Source organism: Excalfactoria chinensis, chromosome 2 (assembly GCF_039878825.1).
Source record: "Excalfactoria chinensis isolate bCotChi1 chromosome 2, bCotChi1.hap2, whole genome shotgun sequence".
Lineage (NCBI taxonomy): Eukaryota > Metazoa > Chordata > Aves > Galliformes > Phasianidae > Excalfactoria > Excalfactoria chinensis.
Genome location: NC_092826.1, coordinates 49,741,532 through 49,767,613, shown reverse-complemented (window position 1 = coordinate 49,767,613; position 26,082 = coordinate 49,741,532). Strand labels below are relative to the sequence as shown.

General features: G+C 41.8%; 1 protein-coding gene across 3 annotated transcripts in view; it reads right to left on the bottom strand.

Annotated features, from left to right (window-relative positions):
• Positions 1–26,082, bottom strand: part of GNAL (G protein subunit alpha L) — a 178,487-nt gene that overhangs the window by 96,771 nt on the left and 55,634 nt on the right. The window contains exons 1-5 of one of the 3 annotated variants that reach the window (XM_072328058.1): positions 17,123–17,256; positions 16,337–16,646; positions 16,081–16,153; positions 15,173–15,227; positions 14,870–14,989 (exon numbers count right to left, since the gene is read on the bottom strand). In XM_072328058.1, coding sequence (XP_072184159.1) covers positions 14,870–14,989; positions 15,173–15,227; positions 16,081–16,153; positions 16,337–16,475 — 387 coding nt within the window. In that variant the 5' untranslated portion in view covers positions 16,476–16,646; positions 17,123–17,256. Of the gene's footprint in view, positions 1–14,869; positions 14,990–15,172; positions 15,228–16,080; positions 16,154–16,336; positions 16,831–17,122; positions 17,257–26,082 lie in introns of those variants that run through there. The other 2 variants (XM_072328057.1, XM_072328056.1) reach the window with 2 other exon arrangements.

Below are 26,082 nucleotides of genomic sequence, written 5' to 3'. Positions count from 1 at the left end.
GACGGAGGAGAAAGAGGATAGCTCAGCCTGGCAGCACAGCTTGAACAAATGCTCATGAAACTGCACCGTGAGCATTCTTCAGCATGCATGCTTAACAGCAGTGTGATTCAGATTTGCCTAAAAGTATGAAACCCAGGGAGGAAAAAAAAATAATGGATGTAAGGGGAAAACAGGTATCATATACACAGAGGCAACTCAAAAAAGTAAATGAACTAGAACGTCTGTCAGCTGGTAAAATGCCTTCCAGGTTTGAAATCCATGTTGTCAGGTCCCAACAGGAACTCATTCTAACAACACCAAGAAAACCTGCCCAGAAATAGTACACATGGATAGAACTCAGCCAGTAAGTGAGTATAGCAAACAAAGAGTGCTCAGAATAAAGGAAAACTCTTGCTGGGAGCAAATGCCTGGAATTCCCCTTGCACTCAAGCCGACTGTCAGAGGCAGGACTTTCTCCTCATTGTACCTCCAAATTCTGTAAAGCAGCCCTTCATAAACTGATTAACAAACATTCTGCTTCATTTTCCCTTTTCATTTCCCTTTTCGTTGTGTAGAGGGACATGGTTTAGTGGGAGCTACTGGGAATCAGTACTTGGCAATGCTCCTAATCACTATGGAACAAAAATTAAAATGAAAAAAATGGATACACCTTTCAGTGTGTTCATACTTGAAATAATAGTACTGCTGGATGTACCTCAACATCTTTCTCTCCTTACATGTTCTCCATCAAGTAAATAAGAAGCCAGCCTTACCAGAAACAAAAACTGTTTCTCCTTTCTACAGGATTTGCTAAACAGATTATGATAAATTGTGAAACCTGGATTCACAGATTCACAGAATGGCTTGGGTTGGAATGGCTTTCCCAAGAATTCCTTAAACCACTTGATAGCAATATCACCAATTTTGCCAGAGCTCTTCTTTCCAACCTCTCTTGAGGATCCCAGTACACAACATATGCTCTCAAAGTGACAGCATATAGACCTTCCTGCTGCTAGAACAGGGAACTGTCACCAATGCTTCAAAACTACTCACCTGACACCTGGGACCTGGAGAACTCAGCATTAAATGCCTGAAACTGGGCATTCATATTTCATTGTATTTGGTAAATTGTGATTCCTAAAGTCACTGTTACAGAATATTTTGAAAATGCAGACCCCCATACAAAACTGAAGAGTTTTCTCCTCTCTTCAAGTTCATTTCCTTTCTCTAAACAGGCAGATAGTTCAGGAGGTAATGCTTATTATTTATTTCCATGGAAACAACAACAGATACAAAGAGAACAATAACACTGTTTGATAGAGAAGATTCTCAGCTACAAAACACTGTTTTTCAACATAGTCACCACCATTAGCTCTGCATTTTTACCCGCAATAAACAAGAGCCTGCATGCCTCACTCACACAAATCCACACCAGCAGAGGTAACCCACTGTTGCTGTTGTCATTGCTGAAATGCACCACCCACCGTCTCACTGTGCTCCCATCACCAGTTGGTCTTCATAAACATTCAGCAAGCATCAGTGAATGTCAGCAGGTGCCACTTTGTCCACGTGGAGGAATTCAGTGACACTCCTTTGCTTCAGACACATTTTCATGTCAGATGCTATTTAGTCAGTCTGCCCCTCTGCTGCCATCTGTCACATGGCAGCAACACGTAATGGAATATTAGTGGGAAGGTTCAATTCTCTACTGCTGTACCACTAATATCCATCTCTGATATTGTGGGCCAAAATAATAAAATAAGAGGCATTACTTTTGGAGCAGCCTTTGTAGTTAGGCACAAGAATACATAATTACAGCTTTTAAAAATACTTAAAACTGTATTTATCTCCCTTTTTCTTTCAAAACAGGGAGTTCTTTTCTCAAGAGTATAAATACCCAGTTTCCCTAGTCTCTCCTTGTTCTTGATGCTCTGAAGAACATCAAAAAAGTTGAGTTTTCTTGTTTGCTTTTTGAAGTTCAGTTCCCAGTGCTAGGATACAATATCCCAGCTGAAGACCTCACTAGCGCCAAAGATAATGACATAATTAATTCATGTGTTTTTTGTAATTCATGCTTTGTTAATGTAACTTAGGATGAGTTAACTCATTGTTTGTGGTCCACTATTACAACAAGGAATTTTTCCTGCACTATAAGCAGCTATGTTGCATGTCATGTCTTCTCCACCCCTTTTCCTAGAGGCTGTTTGTTCCCGAGAGGCTGTCAAAAGGGGATCGGTGGTTGACCTGCTGGAGACAATCATGCTTGACAGACTTAAATGGTATTATCAAGATCTGAAGGCAATTTGCTGTTCTAAATTCTCTCCGAAGTGTATCAGTCACAAGGAATATATGGGAAATATATATGGGAATGGAGATGAACATTTTAAAAAGAAGGGAAGCCAAGTGAAAAAGTATTTTAACAGTAAGATGACTCCTTTTCTAGTAACCACTCCTTGCTATTTCTGCTCCTTTAATCATAATCTACAACTCTTTCCCCCCCCCAACAAACCACAAGTGCTGAATCATGTCAGACCTAAATTGACCTAAAAATAACAAGATTCTGCTACTTGTAGCGTTTCCCCAAGGGATATCAAAAAGTTCAAAACATTTTCTCTCAGTGACACACAGCATTGGGGACTGTAACAAAGCAACAACAACAAAAAGGCACTCTTCTAAAATATCCTTATGAGAGGATTTCAAACCGTGATCTTCCTTTCTGCTAAATTAGGCAAATCATAAAGAACAATTAAGGAATGATGAGCAGATTTGAAAGCAGCAATGTCCTTCGTGGTACTGTAAACACTGTCTCTCCAAAATCAGGCTGAAGACCAATTTTTTCTTTTTTTCCATTTTAAGAATAAAAATAAAGCGTGTTCTCCTTCTGCACAGAAGAAAATATTAGTCACGGCTGATAAGTTAAAAGATGTTTTTTCATAAGGGATACATGGCAATACAGCAAATGAGAAGACATGTCACTGCCATCCAGAAGGACCTAGGCAGGCTCAAACAGTGGGGCCAGGTGAACATCCTGAGATTCAACAAATCCAAATGCAAAATCTTGGACCTGAGTTGAGGCAACCCCTCTTTACCAACACAAGCTGGGGGATGAAATGATTGAGTGCAAACCTGCTGAAAAAGACGTGGAGGTACTAGAGGATGGCAAGATAGACATAAGCCAGCAATGTGCCCTCACAGCCCAGGAAGCCAACCAGACTATGGGCTGCATGAAAAGAAATGTGGCCAGCAGATTGAGGGAGGTGGTCCTGCCACTCTACCTCCTGCCTCTAGTGAGGCCTCACTTGGATTACTGTGTCCAGATGTGGAGTCTTCAGTATAGGAGAGACACAGAATCTGTTAGAACGCACCAAGAGGAGGGCTGCAAAAATGATCCATGGAATGGAACAATTCTTCTATGAGGACAGGCTGAGACAGCTGGGGATGTTCTGCCTGGAGAAAAGAAGTCTGTGAGGTATTGTGGCAGAAGCCTCTCAGTATCTAAAGGGGAGCTACAGGAAGAAAACATACAGACTCCTTAGTGGGGTCTGTGGTGATAGAACAAGGAGAAATGGATTCAAGCTCTAAGAGGGTAGATTTAGGTTAGATGTAAGGAAAAAGTCTTTTACAGCGAAGGCAGTGAGGCACTGGAACAGGTTGCCTAGTGAAGCGAATGATGTCCTGTCGCTGAAGACTTCAAGGCAAAGCTGGATCAGGCCCTGAGCAACCTGATGTAGCTGTGGTGCTCCTGTTCACTGCAGGGGAGTTGGACTAGATGGCCTTCAGAGGTCCCTTCTAACTCTTAAGAATCCTATGGTTCTGTATGACAGAATATTACAATGGAATGCAATGATGTATTTATTTTCTTTTTTAAATAGTCAAAATACGTGACAGATCTTGTAACACCTGAGAAGAATGAGGGTAACTGCCATTAACGATACCCTTTGGGCTGTGCAGCTATTGTTGTAGAGGCCTTCACACATATGCCTCTTACCTGCAACTGCGCTCATTTACTCTAATTCTATAAAAATATAAAACCAATTCCATAAGAAATATCAAGTCAGTATTTATACACTATTGTATAAGCCCACAGTGTACCTACACTGTGAACACTGTGAGTAGCTACGGCCTCCAATTGCAAACAGAGTCTGGTAGAAGTCAGAGAAACATGGAAGGGAGAGAAGAATCAGCGAAGATATGGAAGGAGTCCTGCAAGAGAACCAGTTAAACAGACTCCTTAAGCTGAAAGATAAATATTTGGAAGGATATGGCATGTAATGAGGAGGACAGTAGGGAAGAGATGAAATAACAAAATGACAAACCAGACAAGACAGACTGGCTTCAAAGAAAAAAAAAAGAGAGAAAGAAAACAACAAAAAAATCCTTTGAGTGGTACTTCCACACGCATACAACACAAACTTTAAACTAGGTAAGTACTTCAAATGTCAAAAAAATAGCTATAAATCCAAAGAGACTGACAGAATAAATGCAGGGAATTTTACCATGCCTACTATATGCTTGCCCCATTCTTACAGTCTTTTTCCAGTGCTGCTACTGCCCATCGTCAGAGATGAGACTCGGTGCTACATGAACCTGTGACCCGAGCTTACAGTTTTCTTACGGTATTATTGAGCTGTGCAGATCAATTTAAGGTAGATTATCTAAGATTCCATGCATGAACCCTTCCCTTCAGCACAGAAAGTTATGCTGGTGCAGCCTACTGTTCTGTAAGCCTTTTAAAGATATTATTATTAGAAAAAACACAATATGAAAATGAATCACAGTGATTACTGAAAAGACCTACTGTTCACAGCTTAATAGCATCCAGAGAACTGTCACTTATCTGAAGAAGATTTTGCTTATTTCAAGTTTTGTGCCAATCTTTAACCTACACAATTTTTCCCACCCCCAAGAAAATCCATAAAAGAGCTCAACAACCTCCCAAATATATATTTAACACGGAAAAAATGATTTTCTGGTTTTGTTTTTCAGTTGAAAGTGTTTGTGACTTCAGTATTAATATCACTGCATAACCGGATATTCAGCTTCAGGCACACTGAGCTAACAGTACACCAGCAAGGCATTTAAGTCCACCTTTGCGCACACATTTAAGCATTTGCAAAAGTGGACCGAAGGCAATACAGGATCTTAGGATGAGCTCTATTTCTGTGGACCATTCTACTTCTTGCTAGGCTTTCATTCATTGGTGAGAACTCAAAACCTGCTCCACAGGACAAGCTCCAAATTTGATCCTTTAATTCTGCACAAGCAGAGAAAATTCTTGCAGGTTAGATTTTCCAAAACATGCGTTGTTACTTGCCCCTACTGATATATTTATTCAATCCAATTATTTTCCAATTATGATTTCTGACTAATTATGATTCCCTGACTAATTATTCTTTATATCTGTAATAGACCCCACTCTGCTGTTTGTTGGTTAGATTTTTTTGGTTGACTGTTGTTACAATGTAGAGAGGAAGTCAGCAAATTATAAGAAAGACTAAAATGATCATTCTAAGAGAGGAAAAATAAAAGCTCTGCTGTTCGGATAAAAGTGTGTTGTCCCAGATACATCAGTCTGTTCTTCCCCCAAGGAGAAGGCAATGCTGGTATAAAGAAACAAACCACAACAAACAAAAACAAAGCACAAGATGAAGTTCAAGCTAAAGGATGCCTTTCTGCCAGAAAAAATACTCTTACCCCAATATTCAAAGTCTAGCAAACTCTACCAGGAAGCCTCACCTTCCTGTAAGACCTGCTAAAAATCTGATGATTAATGACATGCTTTCAGGAACGTGGAAGTACCTGATCTCCTCCTCTCTCTAATGGCAAAATAAAACAAATGACCACATACTTGTAGCGTAAGGGCTTTCTATTTATGTTTCCCTCCTGCCTTTTCTTTCTGACTCAGGTTGTGAATTCCTCCATGCAGCCAGCCTGAACCCAGTAGCTCTGGAACTGACTTCCAGGTCCCACTGCTAGTCTTGGCAAACTCCAGCTCTGCAGGCAGAGAGTTGGTAGCTGTCTGCAGAGGGAACTGAGAACACACTTCTCCCTGTTTGACTTAACCATTCTTTGCCTCTTCTGTTTTTCCTACCTGACAGTTCTTAAATTTGATATTATTTAGCTGATATGAAAGAAAGAACGTGGGTGTAAGTTAAGAAAAGAATGATCTGCACAGCTCTGTCACTTAACATCCTATGGAAGTGAGGGTGGACGTGATCAAAAAGCGTTCACCAGCTTAACAGAGATAAGAGGACTTGCGTATCTTTAGCCTATTTTATCTTGCTAAACAATTTCACAGTTTCAAACAGTGGGATAATTATATTGCATTAAAATATGTTTAAGTCCCACTGACAGCAATAAGAAAACTCAAAGGGAATGAATTGGCAGGAGTGTCAGAGAAGGTTTACTTTTGAAAGATTTAAATGGCAAAGTTCATCTCTAAAGTCGACATAACGGATAAAGATCCCAATATTCTTCTTGCCTAAGGATAAATATTCTTTCAAAACATCCAACATAGGTTTTAAAAACAAATTCGAGTAGATTAATTACAAGGATCCACTTTAAGCCAACTAAAATTAATCTACTGATTTAAAGTAAGAAAGCATAATCTTCATGCTTCATATGATAGCTGGCATGTTTACAACCAGATGTAGCTCTGTTCCGAGAAATCACTGCAAGACTTTCCAAAGTAAAAGACAATATAAACTTAAAACTGCGTTGTACAAATTACATCCTTAAGAAAAGCTCCCAGAACTGGAGTAAAACACTTGAATCTTTTAACAGAAGAGCAAATGAAATTAAATAGGCGGCAGAACAAAGATCACAGCCATAACATTCAGCAAACTGCAAACAGACATTGCTCTTGCCACTCATCTGCATTACTTCCCTATTTACATTTATCATAAAAAGCTGCTTCAATATTTGGAGGGGGGCAGGAGGGAACATCATCTGGAATACCTCTGTGTTTTAAACTTATTTACTTCATTTTAGGCAAGGGAGACACAGAGTCTTCTGTTCTTACTGTTGAACTCACTCTCTATTCCTCTGATGAAACTGGTGCCTTCCACAAACCAAATATCCAGTCTGCTGGTGTAGACTACATTGACATTAAAGAGGATAATCCACTGTTGACAATAAATACAATCAATCAATGGATGAAGCCATGGAAGTGATGAAAAAAATCTGCTAAGGTCTACGCTGGCAGTGCTTAACACTGTTCCAGAAACTCCAGTTTGAATTGCATCACATGCTGAAGAAAGGGCATGCAGCTCAGATTTATGGCTGTTGTGCCAATGAACACTCACTTCTTTGATCCTCCAAACAATGACACTATTATTGCATGAGTAGGTGATATCCTCTGGTCCATAGGTCTCTCTGGCTTCAGTGACAATGTGTGTGCATGTGATTATTTATCCCTTAACATGTTGTTTTTTTATTTATTTAAACCATAACCACCGAAATAAAAGGATTCTCCCTGACTAGTAAACACATTACTTTTACAAAGCACTCAAAAATGGCCAAAGCCATCACCAACCAGTCATCTTTGGCTAAAGAGATTCAAATAATTAATTGATAATGACAACAACTGTTTAACATATTCCACTATGTTTACAGTCTCACTGGCTGCGATGGAAAACCTGTTTTAATGCAGCTTATAAATAATGACAATTCATTAAATATTTCATTGCCCTTCCTCTGAAAACTGCCACTTGTGTAAGTCTGAAATGTCGCCATCATCCTTGGACTAATTGGACAGCGTGTCTTCGTTAAGCAATGTGGCTACTCTTTGTCTGTATTTATATTTAGCTTCATTATAATGCTGTTTCAACTACACATGAAGGAGCAAATAAATGAAGTTCTTGCAACGGTTTTTAAATACACGTTAATTCTTAATAAACGATTTCAAGGTAAATCAACCTAAGTGCTAAAATTTGCACGAATTTCTTTCCTGATGTTTCTTTCCTGAAGGAAGATGTGGAATCAAGATCAATCTGCGATCCAGAAAGGCTGTTCAGGCTGTCCTTCAGACACCAGACAGCAACGGCAGATCTTCAGCACTTTGCAGTCTGAGGTGGAGGACTGCTGCCGCCTGCACAGCTTACAGAAGGCACGTAAGCAGCAGCCAAGAGCTTGGGAAGGAAGGCAAAAACAGCAACCACAACTGAAAATATATCAGATGCCTTCACAGATCTGTGGCCAGTGCAAAAGCAATGGTTGCACAGGCTTTAACCTCTCACTGTCACCTTTCTCCGATTTAAAATTAAATTAGAGCATGCACTGAAAAATACCTGATGAACAAAAATATTCTAAGGCTCATAAATGATCGTGTAATATATTTTTGGTTCTGTGATGAAAATCAGTCACTCCCACTTAAAATGATAATTGGACTTATTAGTCTTCCAGTTGCCATCAAATCAGTATATCTAAATGTAGAAGTAAAAATATTTTTATCCTTATAAAGTGCTATGGAAGTATATAAAGTTTTCAGCTAAATTTGTCTCCAAAAAAGACAGAATGTAAAAGAAGTATCTGACTTGCTGCTGGCTTGACTTTCAAAAAGCCCCCAGTTAATGTGCATTCACTGAAGTAATACCAGTAAATACCAACAATTCTGAAGACTACAGAAGTTTTGGTACTACAGAAGTCATATAGGTACTAATCAAAATAGACATTATCTGTTCTGTTTCACAGTAAAAATCTGCGTCTCGTGTGATGATAATAAATAAGGCAAGTTGGGTAAGAGTGAATACCACTTCACTATCTGCAAAATCAGATTCACAACGTAAGATAGGAAACATTTGGTGTTACTGTGATAACATCGTATTGAATATAACACTGCTGTTGATTCATAAGCAGCATTGTTCATCACCCTCTCTTGAGTAATTGGCTTTTCAGACTGAAATTCATTATTTTTCATTGAAAGCTATGTAAAAACATATTCTAAAAAAGACAAATACATACAAGAAAAGCAAACATATGGCACTGAGATAGGAAGAGGTAGAAACAAACTCAGAAACAAAAACCTACTCTTTATTCTTTTCTGAATACTGCCACTCATTTGTGATAATGCATAGGACTTCCTATGGCTCCCAGTCTCTGTCTTCATGCTGTTGGCAGAAGAACTATAGCCTACTCAAACCACTCCAATTTTAAGCCCTAATTGTGTTTTCAGTAAAATCGGGGTGTTTTTCAAATAATTAACACAAAGACGTTAAAGACAACTGTGGCAGATATTTATAATTTTACAGTTCCACAATACGTTATCACTTCAAGAAGCTGTTGGCTTGTTTTTCAACACCGCACTAGACTTGTTTGCAATTTGATCCCCATTCCAATTTTCTGGTTCTGCAACCACATGGCTAAAGTAACACTTTGTTATTTCTGAAAGCACTTCTGATTGACCAACCCATTAACAGCAAACTTAATCCTTCAAGAGAATAGGAACAACTCAACTTGTAACATCAAGGTATTCATTTGACCCCAGGTATGAAATGTTTACAGTTCTGCACTCGAACACTGACTAATCAGGACATTAGGGATTCAACGTAATGAAAACCAGACACACTTCCGTGAAATCTGAACACAAGCAGGTATTTCATACTGAGGAAAAGGTATCACAGGGCATCAGCAGAATCTGCTCTCAGCACAGAAAGACCACAACTTCCATATCTGCTGTTAATTAATCACATGCATACAGCATCAAAATGAGAGCTACTGCAGCAAAGAAATGTTATCTGTTGTGTAACTGCTACTTCTCCCCAGTATCCACTACCTATCCATATCAGTCTCCTTGACAATGCTAGACTTCGTGTGAAGAATGAGGAGTTGCCGACACCTTGGTTAGCATACACAGTATTTGCAGGTGCTCTGCTTTGACAGACTTCTTAGTTGTTCATTCAGGGGAGTAATAACACTGTTGTACCCACACCACTTAATCATTACCAAGCCTTCGAGATCAAGTTTGTGAATACTGTAACAAGTGAAGAACCACCAGCATCCAACTTAGACCGAGAAAAAGGCAAACGACAATGTTTAAAAACCTACTTGATCCTTAGAAGTTAATTCTGAATTACTACAGTAATGTTAACCGTCACAGGTAGCTATAAAAACTTGTGGTTGTTCATCCTACCCCGGATGATAAACAAAGCCCTAAGGTAAAAATCTAGCTAGAAAGAAAAATCAAATGAAGCCACCGGTGGCAATATTCACTGTATTCTCTCTTTTATGACATTTTCACGTAGAACATGGTATATTTTAATATGCCCGGGAAACATGGAAATTCGGCAAGTTATTTCAAAAACAAAAATGTAAGATGATGTTGTTTTCTAACTCCAATGGGGCTCCATCAAGTACATATCATGCAGAAACCTAACACGCTGTGACCAAATAGCATACTGAAGTCACAGCATCAGCTGTGCAAGCGAAGGAAGTCTAACCACATCTGAACCTCATTCATCATGTTCTTCATCTTTTTTTTTTAAGTATTTAGTGTCAAGATTTTCTGGTGCCCAGAAATACACCTCAGCAAACTTCTCCAGTTTCTCCGAACACAGTGACACATTCCAAGTAAACCAGCAACCACCAGGTGCTAATGTCAGTATGAATATGAATATTACATCCAAGAAGGAATGCCTAAAGAAAGTCTATGTAACTTCAGGTGATGACCATAGTTTTATTTCCTTCTCCTGTCTTTACATTACAGAAATGACATCCTCATTTTTATGAGGAAAATGTGGAAGAAAATTCAAGTCATGAAATTCAACGCGAATGATCATATCTGAAAACACAGAGCAAACCACAGGCCAGCTGATTCTGAAGCACTTTCCCTGTCAGTGCCTGCATTAACATCTTTTGAAAGCTGAATTTGCCTGATTGATAAGATAGATTTTAAAACCAGCGTTCTAAAATGAGCACAAGGGACTACATTGGCACAATTCAGTTTCATGAAGGTTCAACAAAATATTTTGCCTTCCTAAAACCATTCTTAGCAAAGGAAAATGAGTCCGTTGATAAGTCTCAATAATCGGATGAAGTATCTGCATGTTTTCTACTAAACAAGTGATTCATGTTCATTGGTGACTAGTTCCTATAGGCAAACATTAGACTACACGCTTTGGTTGTAGCTAATTGACTACCTGCTAGATACACACATCCAACTGTTCACATGAACCTGGCCTGAAAGAATACAAAGTTAAAGGAATTAAGCACCATACAAATGTGTTGCGCTCACAAAATTAAAATACTTTAGTAAAAGGCAACTGAACTTGAATACACACACGCTTACATAACACGCCATGTTTTTCCACAGCTACTAGCATAATATGCCCTTAATATGTTCACTCTGTTCCACAAAGGACAAAATAAATCCCCATCAATAAAGGATTAAAAATGGCACAGGTCAATTCCTGTTAACTTTAGCAACTATCAATCAACACTTAGCCAAAAATAACAAAAAGGAAAAAAAATAAAACCCTTTCCCGCCGTGCTGTGCAGGCTTCCATTTCAGTTTTAAAGCCTTACTGCTGATTCCACCCTGGAACACGGAGCTAAGATAATGCTTAAAGTAGTCATCAGAAGAAAATTTATCTCAATTCCTTTTACGAGTTCAAGGAAGAAACTACAATGGAGACATGACCTGCTCACATTTATTAACTTCTTTAACAAAAACAAAAAAAAGCCAAGCCTTAAGTATTATTATTTATACTACTAGGCCGCACCCATCACTCAGCAGGCATATTTAGGTAAGAATTCCCCAGTTCTTTAACAAAAGCAACAAAAAACACCACACAAGTCACAATGGAATTCAAGAGACCTCTGATTTCTGTTTTATATCAAGTAGGTAAATCATCAAGGTAGCAAACCTGAAACAAAATCTTTAAAAGTTATTCTTCAAATAAGTAAAATTATGGGGAGGGGGCAATTTACAAGCTCTTAAAGCAATATTACAATCTTACAAAGAGGAAAACACTTGTTTTGAAGTTTTTATCACTACAAAAGTCAGCCATTTGGCTTACATATTGTAGAGACCAGTGTAATTAGAAGACCCAACATACAAAACCCTCAATTGTAGATTAAAGGTATAAATGTGAATCTGATTCTCAGTCTAGTTCTTGGAAGCTCCATCATGAATTTGAGTTAGAATATGGTTGCACCCACAGGAAATCAGTAGTTTCAGATCTACTTATTTTAAAGGCTAACTCTCACCATTAAACACGTATTAGTTAATTTGTATGCAATTTAAGTACGCATATCCAAGCATACCCGATATGTCACAAATACATCTGAATTAGTGCACAGGTGATGGCCATACTGTGCCTTTGACGAAACTGCACACCATCAGGTGTCTCTCTTTAAGGACTGGTGGTATGGTGCGTTCTTTTTTAAAGATTTTGCATCAAGCTTATTTGAAATCCATCTTCAATTAAAATACATTGATTTTTAAGACAAGAATTTACATGACTAATAACCTAAAGATAACGCACCTGTAATGCACACTGCAGCAAAAGGGGCAGTTACCTTTTACAGCTCAGCACCCTCCATACTGTTAAAAACCCTAAAATTACCTCTTTCCTCATCCAGAGGAAGAAGGGTCCCATTTGTCAAGTTTTAGAACGTGCCAACATTTACCCTTAGGCAAAGCTCAGGTATTGCTTCTAGTCAGCATTTTTTTCCCTTTAGACCTGCTTTTAAATACAGATGATAGAATAGCAAGTGCTGAATGAACACTATTAAATACCGCATGGGTTTTTCTGGTTCAGAAGGCCTTATAGCAAACACCAGCAATCAGCAATGCTTAGCGCAGAATGCAACGATTACTGTTGGACTGATGATTACCATCCGCGTATTATATTTGTCCTTGTACCAAAACGCTACGTGGGTCAAAAGTTATTCCAGCTGGAAAGATAAATTTTACTTTAAGTTATCATTAACTTTAACTGGAGTAGAATCAAGCCCTGAAGCACAATAGCACATTTTCAAATCTGCCTTGCTCACACATCTTCCTGGTGAGAAACAGCACGCTAAAGCCACAGTGATTAAAAAAAAGAAAATCCAGCCCTTCCATACATCTCACAAACACATAACCTATGAGTTGCACAGAGGAATAGATGAAACTGACATATAACTGACTGCATTCACTCACTTCGTGAACGCAATCAGATTTTTCATCCCTTTTTAAGCTTGCAACCACTGTCTTTTTGGTTGTTTTATTTTTCTTTTCACTAAGACCTGTTTCAAATAACACCAGTTTCATCAGAAATCCTACTTAAAAAACAGAGCTAATCTTCTTTACTTTAAACCAAAACTGACTTTGAATCAAGATTTCAAATGAATTACTACTCGCTTCCAAGTCCCCGAACCCCTGTTTTTTCCCCCCCAAAAAGAAGAAGCTTTTCCCTTCTATGAGGTATCCAACAGAGAGTTCAGTCAGCCCCTCTATCGTTGGCTTCTCTCTCGGAGAAGCTCTTCAGAAGCATCATTAAAAATAAAAGATGCTCCTCCAACCCTATGGAAAGTCTGCTTCGGTTTTTACTTCTCCCCCAGAAGCTCAGAAAAAAAGATGCATTACAGAGAACTGCAGAAGATACACGCCACGAGTTATTTCATCCAAACAAACAACGTATCAAAGCGAACAAAAGGAGAAAATGAGCAAAAATGCCTCAGAACTGAAATACCTGCATAAGGCATATTTCACGTCAAACTCGACTTCCATCTCTAAAAAGAGTTTCTCATTTCCACTAACTTGCATCTACCAATTGAGCAATTATGCCCCATGTGGGAGTACCTTACAGTCGTTTTCTTAACATCTGCATTCTGTGTTAAATCCTAACTGAACAAGATGTCTGATATTTTTTTTTCTTTATCTTGAACCTTCAAAGCCGTAGCTTTACCAGAGGCAAAACCACACACCAGAGAATATGAGTCATATAATAAAGAAACGACTCTTCCCCTTCTCCCTCTTCCACCCTGGAGCTATAATAACCTAAAGACACTGTATTGTAAATGGCTTCTTTGGTAATACTGATAGCACGAACAACTCATAATCATATAGCCAATAAATGAAGATTTTTATAGTCCTTACTGTATCCGTAACAAATTGCTCTTGATATATCCTGATAATATGCATACACATATATGTAATTCCAAGCCCAGTTTTAAATCGCGCTACTGTAAAAATAATTTTCACTGATATTTATGTCTGTGCACTTGTTTTCATACCACGCACAAAATACAGAATAGATTACACCTTTCTCCATGGTACCTCTAAGTTATCTCAGAGGAGTAACCTCTGTACAGAAATCCCTCATTTGCTTACGATTCCATATCTAAAGATGGCAATGCTCACGTGCAATGAAACCACTGCTCAGGCCAACTACAATAAGCAGATAAGGAAGCAAACCACCTTGCTCGACCACATGAATTTCTGCTCCAAAGTGCAATAATATGGAAAACACTACTGGGGGCACTCCGTTCTTTTATTTCCTTTTATATCCCCTGCTGCAGGTGAACCGTAACTCTGCAGACTGACACCCAGCATCCAATTCCACACACAGGAAAACAGCTTTTGACAGTCTTATTTGAAGCGTCAATAGGAACAACAGCATCAGAACTTTTAAAGAACTAAACACAAAAACAGCATTTACAAACATCTGCATCGAAATCAGTAACGACAAACTAACGCTGAAAACAAACACTAGAACAGGTGCAACCACCAAAGCCTTGAAGGAAAGTTAAGCCAGGGGTAATGCTGGCACGAGCTCTCGTCAGGAGCATCTTCCAAAGAGTAAAAGAAAACAAGGCACCAATGAAGCAAATAATGCATCAGCAAATCAAAGCAAAGAAACGCGTTCCCCCTCAAAGAAGAATGAAGCAGTTTTTTCTCTCTTCTTACCTGTGTATAGTCGAAGTCAGAAAGAGGAGCTATGCTCTTGATGTAGTCCATTCGAAATTGGTTTTCTGGGTTGGCCAATGGAACCGGGGGTATTAAAGTGCTCATAGCTGAAACTATAGTCTAGAATTGGATAAAACAGAAACAAACACATTAATCTGGATAAATCTAAGATGCGGGATCAATAGAAGATAATCCAATCTGATCAGCAAAATAGGATTTCTCCCTGCACAATCTTAGAGAGCACAATTCTGACCATTTCCGCTACGCCCGAGCATTTAAGAACAGTATAAAGCATGTCCTTACCACAATCGCATCTTTAACATTTTTCCGAATATCCAGTATTTTCTGTTTCTTTTCTCTGCATTAAAACAGAAATATGAACACTTTGAGTTTGATTCCCAAAGCACTTCAGTCACTTGCAGCTATTCCCCCCCCTCCCCCACCAAAGATCGCTTGTTTATCTGCTCCCCAGTCGCTACACCAACTAACTGAAAACAACAGCAAGGCAAATGCATCTTTCTGCTTATCCCTTTTCTTGCACAGTATGAAGAGCGATGCCCATTCATCCCTCACGCCTTCTTAAACCAGAGGATCGCAGCCACATCTGCAGAGCCTCCCCTGACGGAACTGGGAATCATTCTCCCATTTTTATTCATTTCCACAGCACGCTGCGGACAGGCACTAAATGAATAACATACAGCTGAAAGCCAGCCGATATCTGAAATTAACGCTACGGATTAATTGTGATTTCCAGGAAAGAGCTCTTGAGAGAGAAAACGATGCACCCTCAGAAAACAGGGTGATTTCTAACAAAGGTGCCAAATTACTTTCAGTTTTACGCTAAGCCAAATACCGGAAAAACAGCAGCCGTTGTCATCCTGAATGCGGCTTGACATATATTTGTGCATCGCAGACAGATGCAATATTGAGTTATTTGCTTCTATGTAAAAGTAGTCGCCATGTTGTTGCTACACAGGGGCCTGTCAAGCGCTGCAGTAGCAACAGTGTAAGGTACAGCGAGGGGGCCAGGAGCAGAAACGCAAACAGGAGGCAGCAGCAGCAATTTCCTTATTCTCGCTCCCCTGTCCCCCTCCCTGCCCAAAACGCGGCGCCGAGCCACCGGAACGGAGGATGCGGGCAGAAATTTCCCGACCTCAACCCGCTCCCAGCATTTAACGAAAAACAAGCCCCGGAGCGCCGGCGATCCTTACTCTGAGTTAAAGCCATTGACGTGCAGGATCCTCATCTGTTTCACGATGGTGCTTTTCCCCGACTCGCCGGCCCCTGGAAGAGAAGGGAGAGGGCGCACGGTGACACGCGGGCCGGGCTGCGGGCGTGCAGCATCTCCCACCTCGGCCGGCATCCGCGGGTCGCGGCGCGCCCGGCCCGGCCCTCCGCGGGGCTCGAACAGCTCTCTGCCCCCTCCGGCCCCCCCCGGCCCTGCCCTGCCCTGCCCCGCCGCCTTACCCAGCAGAAGCAAGCGGTGCGTCGCTTTGTAAGCCAGCCGCTCCTTCTGCAACTGCTTCTCTATTTTTTTGTTGGCTTCTCGCTGCGCTTTCTCATCGATACGCTGATCCTCCGTTTTGCTGTTGCCCAGACACCCCATCGCCGCCGCTCGGGAGGGATGTCAGGCTGCCGCCTGCGCGCACCGGGGTCTTACGGGGGGAGAGGGGAGGGGGACGGCGAGGAGCAGGCTTTAAATCCCGATATCTCCGCGGCGCTCTCTCTTCGCTTCTTCCCCCCGCTTTGCTCAAATAAAATGGTCTCTGGCCGCGCTCTGATCAAAACAGAGTTTGTTTGTTTTCCTCTCCCCGAGAGGGATGCGAGGGGCCGAGGTGGCCGCGCCGAGCCGGGAGGGGCGGGGGGAGAGACCCGCGCAGCAACGCCTAACGAGCACCGAGGGGAGCGGCGCGGCGAGGCGGGCTCCTCCCGGCAGCAGCCCGGTGCCGCTCTCCCCGCTCCCTCCCCGCCGCACGCGCGATCCCTATATTTCTCCGCGAAGGGCTATTTTTGTCTCTCGAACTCAGCACTGCCTCTCTCTGCCAGACCAGGAAACGGGCAGCCCGCAGCCCCTGCGCGCGGGGAAGGCGGGGGAGAAAGGTGGGAGCCGGACCCCGCCACCTGAGGCCCCTCCGGCCCGAGGCCCGCCGCCTCCGCGGGGCCCGCGCCCCCGCGCCCGCCGACCCCCGCCGCCCCCGGCCCCGCCGCGCCCCGCGGCCCTCGCCCGCCCGCCGGCCCTGCTGCCGCGAAAACCTGGAGCTGGCATCCGCCGCCCGCTGGAGGCAGCCGGCTCGTCGGCCCGCGGCTCCCGGCCTCCTCCTCCTCCCGAGGAGGCGGCCGGCCGCCCCCCGCTGAGCCCGCCCCGCCGCGGGGAGCGGCGCCCGTAGCCCCGCGGCCCCGACGATGCGCGCCGCTCGCAGAGCCACGAAGGCGCAGGAGCGGCGAAGAAATGGTGGGCGCGTAGCCTCGCGCGGCTGGAAATACCGTCTCCCTTTATTTCCAAATACTGCTGTTCCTCCCGCTGTGGAGGCGCAAAAGAAGAACAGGCAGCGCACCACCTGTGCTTGCCTGTTTTCAGAGGCACTATGGCACCCAGCTGCCAGGTACCTGTGCTGATGGCCCTGCTTGGTCTAGAACATGGACACTGTTTCATTCTCCTCCTCACACAGGCAGTGAGCGTGAGGGGCGAATACTGCAGGGAAAAATCCACAGGTTCTGCCAGACCAAGCGAGGCGTTTGTTAGCATCAGACTGCCCATTTCTTTAGAACCGAATGTTTCTTCCCCATTTCCATTTTGCTGTCCACTGACACAGGTGGGGCTGGAAGCACAGTTTATGCCGCCTGCAGCTTGTGGGGCCGCAGGGTGAACGGCTCTAGGAAGGAGATGCACAACTTGCTGCTGTCCGCTGGCAGAGGGGATAGGCTGCACAAGATGCGCAGAGCCATATTTATTCTCTATTTGAATGCTTAACTTGCTGTGTCCCAAATCTGGCTGTTTTTGGCCTTGTTTCTTCCCCAGCTCCTTCTTAGCAGTTTTGTTCCTGTGTATACTAAGGAAGGGATATTTGATGCGGGTTTATTCCCAGCTGAGACAAGGCTCAGGGCCAACAGGACTTGACAGGTTCCTGGTATATCCTGCTTTTACCTTTCTCTGAAAGAGGGAAAGTGTTTCTCATTTCCTCTCTCCCCTTTGCAAACCCCATGACCCCTTTGGGTTTCTTCCTCCTGAGAAAAGATCGCACAGTTGAAGAACGACACGTGCAAGTGACCTGTGCCCAGAAACAACTTTTGGCTGTCATTATATTCCCACTCTTCCCATTTTATTTTCCTTCCCAAATGCGGCACTCCTTACTCTGGCACACTCAGAACTACAAAACCCTAGAAATAACAGCAATGGCAGGAGCAGCTCTCACCCTCTTTGCACGCTGCACATTTTGTCTTTTCCCCCAGAGAGAAATCAAAGTTATCACATGCATACGTGTCTTCTGCAGACAGAAAAACCCAACTGTGAGCCTAAACAGGATGCTATCCAACCTGCCTCTATAAAGGGTTTCAGCAATGCTGTTTTAGCAAACAAGTTTCTAGAACAAATCGCATATGGATTGGGAATGCAAGGAAAAGGAGATTCTCCCTGCTCTTCCCAGTCAGCCAACATGGCATCCTCCTCCTCAAGTTCCTGGTCCTCTTAAAAGCAAGATATTTTGCACTGATCCTGCCTTGTCAGATCTTTATATATATCTATATAAGCATGTATATATAGAAATTCATGTCCCACTCTCCTTTGCAGGTTCCTATCACAGGTTGATGAGCCTCAGGCTGAGTACTGGTGAGCCCGAGTTATAAGCACAGCGGTTGTGCTCATACACTTGAATGGAAGAAAACTGATAACTCAGCTATTGCCCCTGCCACAAAATCACAGAGCAGCTTCTTCTGCCCATTCTGTTTGGACTAAAATGTCCACCAAGAGGGACAAAACTCAATGAGAACCAGTAAGGGAGGAGCTCCTACAGATACAGCTCCACAGACCCTGTTGCTCCTCCTGTTGCTCCTTGCTCCTCTCATCCACAGCAGAGTTTTTTCTTGAACACATTACATAGATGCAGTGGAGGTTTTTCAACACCCACCCTGCAGACTCTTTGCAGACCATCTTCCCTTACAAAGTCCCTTCTGTGGCTTTTGGTCTCTTTCTCAAAGACAAAGCAAATGAAAAAATGGATGTAAATAAAAGAGAGAGGAGCTAAGCAGTGGGAAAACAGACTCTTCCTGCTTGTCACTCTTCCTGCCTCAGCTTTCACAGGGGTCTCTGACCTCCATACTGTCACTGTCCTCAAGTCTGAGCACTGCACTAGCTGGGTAATGCTGTGTGACCTGAGCTGCCTCTCCTCACTGACCTCTCTTTTTCATGCTTTTACTCTACCTCTTTGTCAAACCACAGACTGAAGGGAGAAAAATAAATGGTTATTTGCATAGGCATTCAAGAAAAATAATTATTTCTCCCCGGTAATAAATTCTTGGTAAGTTTGTCTCCCTGCAGCTGTCAAATATTAACACAAAAGTACACACTCCCTGGAATGCTACATTTGGATTTTTCTAAGATACATGAACCAGGAACCTGAAAAATTATGACTCTGGCTGTATGAAAAATACCGGCTATGGATCTGGTAAATACACAAGCACACACTATGCAGAGAAGTGAAAGCCACAGTAAAAAAATCTAACCTTTCTCCTGGTATGTTTAAACCTGTCACCTCAGAGAAGTCCTTATAAAAACTTTGAGGGGAGCTCCTTGCAGGACAAGGTCTGTAAGTCCACACTCACTCCGAATTGACCTGGATTAAAAACAAACTCAGTGATGCAGGGATCAGGAGGGGGCAGTTCTTTGGCTCCCCGACCCATCTGTAACACCTCCCCATTCCTATGCTGTGCTTTTCCAATTACTGCCAAATCACTGGCCTGGCAAAGCAGCTCACCCCTCTGCTACTCCTCTGTGAGGCACTGAAAAGCACAGGTGAGCACAGCAAAAGGGAGGTGAAGTGGTCTGCTGGAAGTCCGTGGTGTAAAAGTAATCAGGCTTGAAGATAAAGCAGAGTTTTCCAAAGAAAAACTGCAGGTGGCAGCCAGCAGAAAGGAGGATGATAGCCTTCTGCTCCAAGAGAGCAGTTGTGAAGGGGAGGATTGGCTCCAAGAAGCGCGCTAGCTGGCCAGATGCTGCGCAGAAGCCTGCATGGAAAAGCATCAGGCGAAGTGCAGCTTTGTGGTATGATCACACTAGAGAAAGAGGACAATCCTCTTCCACTGCAGCTGGCTATTCCTTATCCAAGCTGGTTTATCCTTGTCCACATCCTGGGAGGAAACAGAGAATGGGTAACTCCTGGTGTGGGAATCCCAGTCAGCTCAGTTTGTGTAAGATAATTCATGTGCTTATGACTTGGTTTTTCAGACTAGAAATCCCTTTCTGCAAAGACAGACTTGCACAGCAGCTCTGCACATACTTCCATCTGTCAGTACTCAGGGCAGAAGTTGCTGACTAAGACTGAAATCCAGCAAGGGCCTAGTCACATTGAATAGGCTGAGTAACCTTGTGTAGTTCAATTATTACATATTACAGTCAAGTAATACTGTTAAGCTACATGACACAGAAGCTTTTGAAATGAGCAAAAGGACAAGATCTCATTTCATGAATTTGTGACCCCCTATTAAGGGATATGTTGCACGGTCAGAAAAACAGATGCTTTCGTGGCAGTATCCCCAGTTATGGGATGTTTTACTTGATTTGGGTCTCCAAGGACACCACCAGCCCCCTCCCAAATTAAATAAGCAAAGTAATACATTCACAATTTGAGGCAATCAAAAATTAATTCTAATTGTTTTTTTAGTTTAACATTAAACAGATTTAAGTGAAGCCAATCTTTACTATGCTCATATCACCTTAGCTTATAAGGTAATTCATAAACAAGTACAGAAGTATGCTAGAATTATTGCTGCAGTTGCTACTTGAAAAAGTAGAGGAAAAAATCTATATGGGGAACGTGTCCTGGATTCTCTGCAATGTGCTGACCAACACCTTGCACAGCTGTAACAGTGAAGCTGAATCATTTATCTTCAGTTTATAATGAATTTTGTATATGATAAAGAATTCTGAATGTCACAGCAAATGCTCAGGTTGACTATCACGATTTCCCTATTCGACCAGGAGTGAAAAACAGAGGAAGAAATACCTGTTAAGACACTGAACATATGCAAGACATGCCTTAGCCTCATCTTTAACTCACAGGTGTCGGCAGAACTCTGACAGTCACAGCACGTTCTGACATCACCTCCATTTACTAAGCCACATTCTGCTAAGCTAGGTTGTGACCACATTTACCACAATCACATCCAACCTGTATGTTGTGTGTGCTCTTATCACCATCTTGATGTAAATATAGAGATACACTTCAGCTTTTTGGGTTTTAGCTCTTCTGCCTGAGAAATTAAGAGAATTCAGTCTCTACATAGTTATATTATTGATGCCTAAAATCAAAGCCATGCTTTAATTCTTCTGGATGCTGTAATGGTTAACAGTGTCCCCCAATGGAAAGTCTTTATGAATTAAGGCAATCCTCTCATACAGGTCTGTATGTATGAATCAAGGAATTGGTCAACTATTTTTCAGTGGGTGCACAGTAATGCATCTGCAAGACCCAGAAGCACTGTTAAGTTCAAAGCAAGCAAGTCTGTGTTCTAGCCCTGCTTAAGGATCCCTGCATGTTACTGCACATGAGTAATTGGTAAAAATGGCTTCAGGAAATAACGTTGCCAGGCTGTGTGTAGCCTCATACCCTGATCTGCATCAACAATCTTTATTGCAGGAATACAACTTGTGCTTCACTGCATGAGTCTGGACTGGTAAACCCAGATGAAACATCACACTCACTGAATAAATACACAGTGTTTTTATCCTCATTCACCTGTCTCGTCTTACCCCATACACTGCTTGTAACACATATTTGTTGTGTCATGCTCAGCTTGGCCTTTTGTGGTGTAGATCTTAGGATTGTTATAGGTATTTTTGTGGTATATGCGTGTAAAGCAGATATCTCTTGGATTAAATAGCTATCACATGTTTGCTTGTAATTGAAGGGACATGACTCGTTGACCCAAGCAGTCCTTTCTAAAACCAGGTTTATACTGGAATTTAACTTCTGTGCTTTCCAGACATGTATTTCTTAGGACAGCTGAAACAGTAGATGTGAAGACTGAGCAGGCAGACCACTTACATAGATTTTATGAGTATTCTGACCGCATTCCTATGGAGAGGTGGAAAACCTCTCCTGTATAGGAGAGTATGATCATTTAACTATCTTCTTATTCTGCTGTTCTTTTATTCACTTGTCCTATTCCCTGCTGGTCCTAAAATTACAAAGGTATCCTGATGGAACCCTTACAGAATGCCTTAATGAAATATGAACACATTTAATTGGACTGATCTATTTTTACTAAAAAGCTGAAGCTTTTTTTCAGCATGCACTGGGCTGTTTGTGTAGCATGGGTTAGATTCTTCAGAGCATATATTTGTTCAGTCTATCCCAAAGATCAAGAGCCTAAATGAAATCTCATAGATGTAGAACATTTCATTTGGGATGAAAGGTGACAGGCAATATTGGTGTGTGCATGATGGAGAAGAAGAAAATGTTGAAAAGTCTGGAGAACTCACAACAATTTTGGAACAGGTCCCTTATAAATAATAAATCGGTAATCATGGAATCTGAGACTTGCAATAGTACAAATGCAAAGGTGAAGTGGTGTAACCCAGCAATCTCAGCTAATACCCCTGTTCATACACCACACTGAAGTGTTTAACAACTCAGAACAACCCTGTCCTAGTCCTCATACATACACAATATGTAAATACGAACCAAGCCTGAAACACTTTAAGTCTACCTATGCGCAAGCTCTTCCTGCTCAGAATCAGCTACAACAATCTGTCACCTGTGTCACTAAACACAATGGCAAGATGTGCTTCCATTTCTTTGCACCCTATTCTTCATAACAGGCAAATCTTCAAGAACTGCATTTCTGATCCCGATGCTATGGCACAAAAACTACTGTAATAAGAGATGGCTTAACCCGTCAGCCACACTGTGAGCACAATTACTAACACTAATAAAGATACCATCATAATCTGCTAATAAAGGATCATTAGATACACGATGACTGTTGTATTCTTTAACGTAGCTCTTTTTACATGGACGCTAATTGAGTACACTTGATTTCAACAAAAATAACCACTATAAATTTCCATTTACAAATCTGTTCTTAACCTTTAAACAGCTTATGGTGCTGCCTGCTCACGTAGGGAAATCAGCTATTAATAGGTTACCCCTGCAAAACATTGACCAGAAATACAAACCAGTGTAACATTCTGCGTACAAGGAAGACAGCTTGGAAGAATGCACTTCAGGATGCTCTATCTGAACCTGTGAATGACACTGAGCTGCTTGAAAACTTCCCTGTGCCACTGAAATGTTTGTGTTCCATACCATGACTTACAGTGTTTGGCAATGGACATCTGCACGTTCAGAAAGATTCAATGATTCCACCTGTAGGACACAGTACAGCACATAAATGTTTTCTATGTTGTTCATTTTAAAATCATTCAGGCCGCTAAAGCCAATGGTAAGATAGCAAATATTTAAACATGAGCTGTCACTGCATCTCAGATGCAGCTCCTCTACATGAACATACTGTCACATGGTCATCATTAGAAAGATCGATTTCAGGATAAATTTGACCTCAAAATGACCATGAGCTATCAGAGTGCCACACCATGAGAATGAAGACTGGATACACAAAGAAAGTTCTGCACCAGAGGGCAATGGGCATGGTACAGACTGCTCAGGGCAGTGGCCATGGCCCCAAGCAGCCTGAGTTCAAGAAGGATTTGGACAATGTTCTCAGACAGGTTTGAATTCTGGGTGGTCTGCAAGGGACTGGAAGTTGGATTTGATCCTTGTGGACTCCTTTCAACTTAGGATATTCCGTGATTCTATGAAACAAAACAAAGTAAAACAAAGCAGCCCAGTAAATGTCAACTAAGGTAACCCTCATATTCCACTATTAATTGTGGTCACCTCCATTCAAGAGGAACAATGGCAAGCTGGCACAGGTTGAGAGAAGAGCTATGAGAAAGTAGGAAAGGACATCATGGCATTAGAGAAGAGACCAGGAGGATCAGGCCACTGATCTCTGTGACTGCCAGCAATAAGCATGTAAGGTGCGTAGTAGCCTGAGGCTTGCAATCAGCCTGGGCCAGCAGGGCTGGGACTTTCTGCTTTCTTCTGACAAAAATCAAAGGTGTAACAATGCTTTCAAGAGAAGTATGAGAGAGTATTTCCACAACTAGGAAATACTACTGAATACAACACAATGCAAACTGCTTAATCTAATTTAATAATTCTGTCTTGAGATGCAATGAGTCCAAGAAAACCCAGCTCTGTGAGCCCTCAAAAGAGCATGGACTGCAGAAAACCACACCTCCAGACCAGCCCCTGGTACAGAGCAGCACTGCTGTCCTAGGGATGGATGAGAGCTGGAGACGGAGGCCCCTCTCCTAAGCCGTCTGACGTGGAAACCCTGTCCTGCCGAGTGGAAGAGGCCACATGTGGCAGGCGTCCACACACCTTCCGAACTTGTTCCTTCTATTGTGTCAACAAACAATAGCCTCGGACCTAATCTGTGAATCTCCTCAGGCTTGCTTCATGCCTTTACCATACTGCTTCCCTAGTTTGATTTACCTCCTCTATTTTCTACAGACTTCTAAACCATCAGATTACTTCTCTGTGTGTTCTGCAGACAGTGAGTAAAAAGGAGAAAAGCTATCATTCAAGTGTCAAGTGTCAAGTATGTAAATGTTGAGGTTTAGTACTGTTACTTTCTATGCATTGTCTCTAAGATTTTACATGATTTATAATGTGATCTGGTGGTAGTCTTCAATGAACAGCACAGAATTCACAGCCAAAGATTAACCCCATCCCCCAAAAAGTGATGCTGAGTCAACATACTTTCAATAGTTTCAAGTTCTGTGTTTCTCCTCCTGTAAACCCTAAATGCTTCCAATTACCCATGGAAATCTGAACTAGTGCTAGTTCATAAGTTATATTACGTGATGTTAGGCCTTATATTTATGGCATTTTGTTGCCATGGGCTTACTGAAGGTGCAGGTAGGCTTCTGCCTGGAAGCCTACCTGCGCAACCTACTGTAGGGAACCTGCTTTAGGAGTAGGTTGAACTCATCTCCTGATGTCCATTCCCTATGATTCTGTGATCCTCTGTATGTTTTTCTGGAATATACTGAGTGGATAGGTTGCACTTTAAAAATTCAAAGGGACTTCTATTCTTTGGTTTTTGAGCTTACACTGTCAGATTTCAAGAACTAAAGCTTAGAATCATTCAAAGAATTAGAATGACCTTAGAAAATGATTGTTTTAATTGCCTGTTATCAAAACCACTAAGACAATTTTAAAAGTCAATCTTTATCGCTAATCAATACTTTGGCTCTCCTTTGGCTTACTTATAAGTTAGGCAAATCCATGCTGCACTATGAAATGATAGCCTACGTTTGGAATCTGCTCGCTCAAACATTTTGGAAGGGAATATTACATTGCTAGTAAGAAAAGCAACCTCTGCTATGGGCCACATGAAAATAGGCTATAGTCGTGCCTAATAGAGACCAACGCTGTGTCCAACAAGGGTTAAAACCACATGCAGTATGCAAAACGTTATCATCAACACCAAACTTAACCAGCCGCAGTGAAAAAGACCAACTCTTATGATGCAGTTTGGCTGGATAAATGCTGATTGCTACAGCCAAGCTTCTTACCAGCTATGAAGCTTATATAATAAATCAAATGTGGGGTGCAATGTATCTCAGTAATGCAGATGTTTAAAATCTAAAAATTACAAACAATACTATATTATTATCTAATGGATTCCTCCCCTAAAATGCTTATTTCTCTACATAAAATATAAATGGATTCAAGGTGAATTAATCTAGAGATATAATAATCAGTGATCAGAAGTCATTGTGAAATAGAAATAAAGGTTACTAGCAGGAAATACAGTTGAGCAACTGCACTGCATGGCAGCAAGCCAAAACGAGTGTATTCCTAGTGATGTGTTAATAACTTGGAAAGTAAAGCCAGAGAGCGGGTGACCAGTGAGTTTCACCATGA